The 6,089-nt window shown below is 38.4% G+C and overlaps 1 protein-coding gene across 2 annotated transcripts; it reads right to left on the bottom strand.

The window, feature by feature from the left end:
* Window positions 1–724: 724 nt before the first annotated feature.
* On the bottom strand, window positions 725–2,532 carry LOC148861427 (F-box protein PP2-B15-like). Of its 2 annotated transcripts, none has more exons than XM_088982693.1 (3): window positions 2,061–2,532; window positions 1,446–1,564; window positions 725–1,322 (listed from the first exon to the last, which is right to left on the bottom strand). In XM_088982693.1, exons 1-3 carry the CDS (start codon window positions 2,313–2,315, stop codon window positions 863–865), a joined length of 834 nt encoding a protein of 277 aa, XP_088838819.1. In that variant the 5' UTR covers window positions 2,316–2,532; the 3' UTR covers window positions 725–862. The 2 variants fall into 2 exon arrangements, with proteins under 2 accessions (XP_088838819.1, XP_088838820.1); XM_088982694.1 differs by having other exon boundaries at window positions 725–1,314.
* Between the last annotated feature and the right edge of the window lie 3,557 nt (window positions 2,533–6,089).

Here is a 6,089-nt window from a genome sequence, read left to right as displayed (position 1 = left end):
GGTATAATTCTTCCTGTTTCCTTTTGGTTCAAATCTGGTTTGTTTATGGTTCAAATAGGATCATTGAATAATGTATTCTAAATTCAGTTGGAAGAAGGTAGGAATTTTTTTTTGAAATTCGCCCTCCATTTTGCACCCTTCTTGGTGTCCATTAGATGGATCCTACCATTCTTTCATTTCTGAGATCTATTTCTTTATCTTTTTCCCAATGGATTCTCTCTCTCTCTCTCTCTCTCTCTCTCTCTCTTTAAGACTCCCATTCTCCCAATTCTCTTCTTCCCCAACGGATCGATGGCCTTCAGTGCTCTACCCTCCGATCAAATCACGAACGACCTTCGACATTGGCGATCCCTCCTGCTTTGGCGACATCGGAGGTTCGGCTGCATTTGCTCGACGACACTGGTGATCCCTCTACTGCATCTCCCAGTTCTCTTCGCCTATATTTTTCCCTTTTTTTTATTTTGAGGGTATAAAAAAAACAAAAAAAAAACAAATCGTGGTTAACTGATCCACCGATTAACCGATTACATCAGTTTAGTTTCGATTCGATTAAATATAAAAACAAAACATATCAATTCGGTCCAGAAAATTCGAACCGTGGGCACCCTTGAAATTTGGAAATATACATACTCTGAGGTTAGTGGTAGGCGTGCTCTGCGAGGGGCAGATCCGAACTCACACGAAGCACCCAACGAGGGAGGTCGAAGTCATTACTAAAGCGGAGTTTTAAGTAATTAACACAAGAAAAAGGATTATGCATTGGTAATATCGAAATTCTGTACCAACATGGAAGTTGCAGAACACAATGGAATGAATGACTTTACACTTTAGGCCTCAGCATTCAGCAACCACAACTCGGCCTTTACACTTTAGGCCTGATTTCAATTCCTTCAACGATGAGGCCTCCTTTGAGGTGATAACCCTTCATCTCCGTCAGACTCATCTTCACTTCTCCATCGCATCCGTCAGTGAAGAAATTCCCCAATTCAACCTCCATCCACCCATCGCTCCTCTCGCAGGGGAGTCGCTCCTCCCCCTGTTCCACTCTTGCCCCCAACACTTGCATCCGATTCGAATAGTAAAGACGCTCCAACGATTCCTTCCGATTGTCGTGGCAACGGAGATAAGCTTTCGCCCTCGATTGATGGCTTCCGACTTCCACCGACAGCTCTGACGGTAGTGAGTCTAACCCGTAGGCACGGTCGGCAAATTTCACGACGAGATACGCTCCGTAGGTTGTTTTGGGGGACAGCATGCGACTGTTGATCTTCCCATGGATTTCTAGCCACCATATGCTCCTGAGCTCCGCTACCTCTGCAAATCTGTAATAATAAGCTCAGTTGAGTACTGGGGGAGAGACCGCAGGCGCAGGATGGACGATGTCTGATTGGATGAACCAAACTCTGTAAAGCCAACTCTTAAAACAGAGTAAAAAAACAACAAACCTTGATTCAGATAGAGGCTTCCACGTCCAGTACATGGGATCACTCCCCCATGTAATTGAAAGCTCCCTGGCGCATAACATGTAGCACTTCTTACCAGTAAACTTATCCAATGAGAAAACCTGCCATTTACAAACAGAACTATATCAACACCACGACACTAATCATCTTCATCGGCGAATAGTAAACCGGCGGTTGTGGATTAATCGAGGATCGTCATAATTTGAGTTCCCAAATGCCAACCTTACAGTAGCATAGGTCGGTCTTATTTTCTCCTAATTTAAGGTTACCCTTGTGGACTCGTGGTCGTGGGCTGCCGACCCTTCGGTATCTCTGCCTCTTCCCCTGCAACTAAACAGAGGGGACGTAGGGAATTCAGATATCCTCTGCACCTTGTGGAAAGCTATAGGAGGATACGTCCTAGTTAATACTTTGTAACGAGGATGTGAATTCTAGGCTCTTGTCTCTGAAACTGGTTAGATTGTTAGAGACAGAAACAGGGTCTTTAACAGATGGCAGCCATGAAAAGGGAAGTAATGCGACTCATCATATTATCAAATATCATTCAATAGAAAAATAAAAGGAAGAAATAGAAAAACAACCACCCAATTGTTATACCTTTCTACCCCCGTCGACGAGAATTGGACTACAGAGGCTAAAGTAAAGCTCCTTCTTGGACAAGAACGACACAGGAGAAACGGACATCCAAAGAATTTCCTGAAAATCGGATGGCAGAAAATTCTCCCACACGACATTCGATTGGGCTGCAGAGCGAAGAGCTGTTGACACAAGACAGTACCTACACGCATCTCTGGGAGATGTGAGGGATAAAATGTGAGAAACACAATCTTCCGGCAACAGATTAAATTCCATTCTCCCCGCTTCCTTAACAAGTCACGACGTTCACCGGCGTCGAAGCTGTGTATTTGTATATAAGCAAACCATAGCTTATTGAAGCATATGAAGCGGAATGATGTTGTCAGAGCCAACAGATTGTAAGTAACGACATAAGAAAACCGGTCGAAGCCATCAAAACTTCAAAATTGAAGCGGCGACCTTTAAATGACAAAGAAATGACGGCATTCGCGACACAATGACCACATAACCGCTAGTTTTAAATGAGTTAAAAAGTAATCGCGCAAACAAAGTCAAGTACGAAAGGCCTCTCAACCGTCCGATATGATTGAGATTGTAGGTGGGCGCCACTGCTTGTTATTAGATTAGAGTAAATAATGGCCGCGTGAAGATGTGATATTCTTTTAACGATATTATAGTTAGATCGTGTTGTCGCAATTCGAGATGTAATCCCCTTATCCCCCTTTTCATTCATGATTATCTCCCGTACCGTAATATGGGAGTAGCTCTCATCTACTCGTATATTCTTGTTTTTTCTCGGCTGGGCATGACTTGAGGTGTGAGAGAAACAATTGACTAGTTGGGACCGTGGACAAGACTCTGGACGAAGGGCCTTCAACTTGTTGGTTGTTTCGTTGCACTTCAACGGTTATCACGTGGGATATGCACGTGGGATCATCGAAGGGACAACAAGTCACAGAAAATTAATGTATTTCCCAGTGTTTTAAAACCGACCCGGAGGCCGGATCGTTTTTACGTCCGGGTCGCGGGTCACCGGTTCCATCTGTCGGATCGAATGGTTCAGACTATGATATGTAATCACATGTATGTATGTATATACGTACATATAATATATATGTATACATATGTGTATAAATATATATTTTAATAATAAATAATATATAAATATTTTTTAGATATGTTATATGTATTATTTTATATTTAATTTATATTTTTTAATTTAGTTTTTAATTTTTGTTTATGAAAAATATTAAAAATTGCATTTTGAAGCCAAAAAATATATTTTTTGGGAAAATAGCTGGGAAAGGCACATATAACTTCTTGGGATGCATAGATCTCGAAAAGTTACTCAAAAAAAATAAATCACCCAAATCGAACATTGGAGTGCAAAGTTATGACCTCCAAAAGTTTTGCATGCATTGAGTGTGCAACCTGCGACCCAGCCACCAGGTCGAATAGGACAATGGTTTAACCGGTTCTTGATTAAGTTAATTGTATTTGACCCTCTGAGAGGTCTTGACTGAATCAAACCTAGAATCTTGGTCGGGTGATGGTTTGATTGGCCAAGTCAACAGGGGGTTGAAAACATTGGTATTTCCTTCCACCAATCAAGGTCCTGATCTTTAGTGCCTTAATTCGCTATTAACAAGGCTTCCAATATGAATATAGTTCACAATTCACACAAATGGTGAACAAATTCTAATTGTCTATTTGTTTGCTTTGAACATCTGAAAGTGTAAAAATTGCATTAAGAGGTATATTGGTATTTGTGATTTTTTTTTTCTTCCCACCTTTGAATATAGTGAATGTTGTTCCGAATTTTTTATTTTGTATTTAGAAAATTGTCAAATGTTCATTTTAATCCTATATGGAAATTTTTGTTTGTGTTTTAGATATTATTAAAAAACATAAAGTTATGAAATTCCACTTTAAGTGATAAGAAATAAAAGGAAATTAACACTTATTTTTCTCTTAAAAAAGAAAGAGAAAAATATATCACAAAGTACAAATTACTCGTGGGAGAGTGTTGGATTGAAAATATATTTGAACTGTGCAATTACAAATAAGATAATGTTTGGTTTTTAACTTATGTAATACCTAATAGCGTCTAATGGCATCTAAATGTCTAATAATATCAATAAATATTTATTAACCAGTTTCTCATTTTCTCAGATAAATCACATATACAATATTTATTAAATAAATTGACAAAGTACCAAATAGCCTCTTACTTTATAAACAATATTTCTAAATTATATATGTACATACTCTTATGAAAGTGAGACTTAAAATCAAAATCGTTTTCCAACCGACAAGTGACAACTGTTTCTATTATCCTCTCCCACCTCTCTCACTTTAATTTGAACCTGTGTGTCAAAAAACCAACAAACAGCCCACGGAGCCGCCACCAGGAGACATCACTATTCCCCACCATAGAAGAAGATAAATACCTGTGGACCGTAGCCATGGTTTAATTTAATCCGTTGTCATATGAATATCTTTTTTTGTCACTTCCGGTTCCAGCTATCATTCGTTGCCCTTTAATTCCACTATCAGAGAAAAAATACATTTCAGCCCATTATCCAGTTTTAATTCCGCTATAAAAACCCATGAAAGTAAAAAGAAATTCCATAACACATTCATTTTCAAATATGCATCTATTTTAGTTTCAAAAATATAAGTCCAGTGCATAGGATATTTTATTTTTAAATATATCTATTATTTAATAAAAAGGAAAAAATGGAATTTCCAAAGAGAATATATCTATTATTTAATAAAAAAGAAAAAATGGAATTTCCAAAGAGTAGGAGGATTGTGGGGATCGAAAGGAGGGAAAAAAAGACAAAAGAAAAGGAATATTGACATGTCTACATGAGGTCTGATTTGGAGAAAGAGAAGAATGAGAGAGAAAGCAAAGAGAATGCTCAATTGGGAAAAAAGAAAAAAAGAAAAACCTGCTGACGTGAATTAAACCTTTTTAATATAAAGTAATAGATTCTAGGAATACATACCATCTTGCCTGTGTAAAATTAGATTCTAGAAGTCCACATCTTCTGGGATTTGTGTGTTGACCTGGAATGAAATTAAACTTGAGAAGTTGGCCTAAACCATGCTTTTGTCTTATAATTAGAACAAATATATGATATATTGATCTTTTTAAAATTTTTTCCTATTATTAAAAGAAGAGAGTGGTTACAACTTGATCGGCCGAAGACTAATTAAGACCCAGTTTCAAGAACTAAACACCATCTAAATAATAGGTGGCCCATTGACCTTATTAAGCTACCTGAACAGTTAATATCTTGAGTATACATAACCTTGTGTCATTGCCTGGATTAAAATATAAAGCCAATTATATTTAATTTGTTGGTAGTGTAAATCCAACCCATATGCAAATATCGCATGTGTTTGTTTAAAGTGAATATTTACACTCCAACTTCATACAAAATGTACATTTTTACCTAATTTGAACTGATTGGTGGTGCAGATTTTGCATCTCCAAAACCTTTTTTTTATGCATAGGAAAAGACACTGGACCTAAGGGTGTAAGTCAGGTGGGGGTTCGGCCTGGTTTATGATCAATCCAGGCCAAATCCTAAAATTTGAGCTTTAGGGGCTCAAGCCTGATCTTTCAAACCTGAGCCGAACCTACATTGTAAAATTATATATATGTATGAATATATATAGCTAGGCTGGATATCGTCTACCTAAGGGTTAGGCTTGGGCCCAGCCTGAAAAATAAAAGGCCCTAATTCTTGAGCCCAAGCCCAGTGTAAGTAAAATTTCAGGTTAGGTCGATTCAGATTCAGGTTAGGCCCACCCAAATTGCACCCCTGACCAAGCGAGGGAGAACCCTGCCAGCCGAGTCAAGAAGAGCTAAAAAAATAAGCTCCCAAGGGAAAGCTGACGAGATACACTCGTATTGTTCTTGTCATTTGTTAGGTAACCAGTCAGCAACAGCATTGCCTTCATGGTGAGTTTGACTGTAGGCTATACTGGCTGAGGAGTTGTGCTTCAAGTTCATGCAGTCTCCCATTTTCACAGGGGTTT

The sequence above is a fragment of the Nelumbo lutea genome, chromosome 4, assembly GCF_056320005.1.
Source record: "Nelumbo lutea isolate HS-2025 chromosome 4, American lotus-T2T, whole genome shotgun sequence".
NCBI classification, from domain to species: Eukaryota; Viridiplantae; Streptophyta; class Magnoliopsida; order Proteales; family Nelumbonaceae; genus Nelumbo; species Nelumbo lutea.
This window is presented reverse-complemented; position numbering and strand designations above follow the sequence as displayed.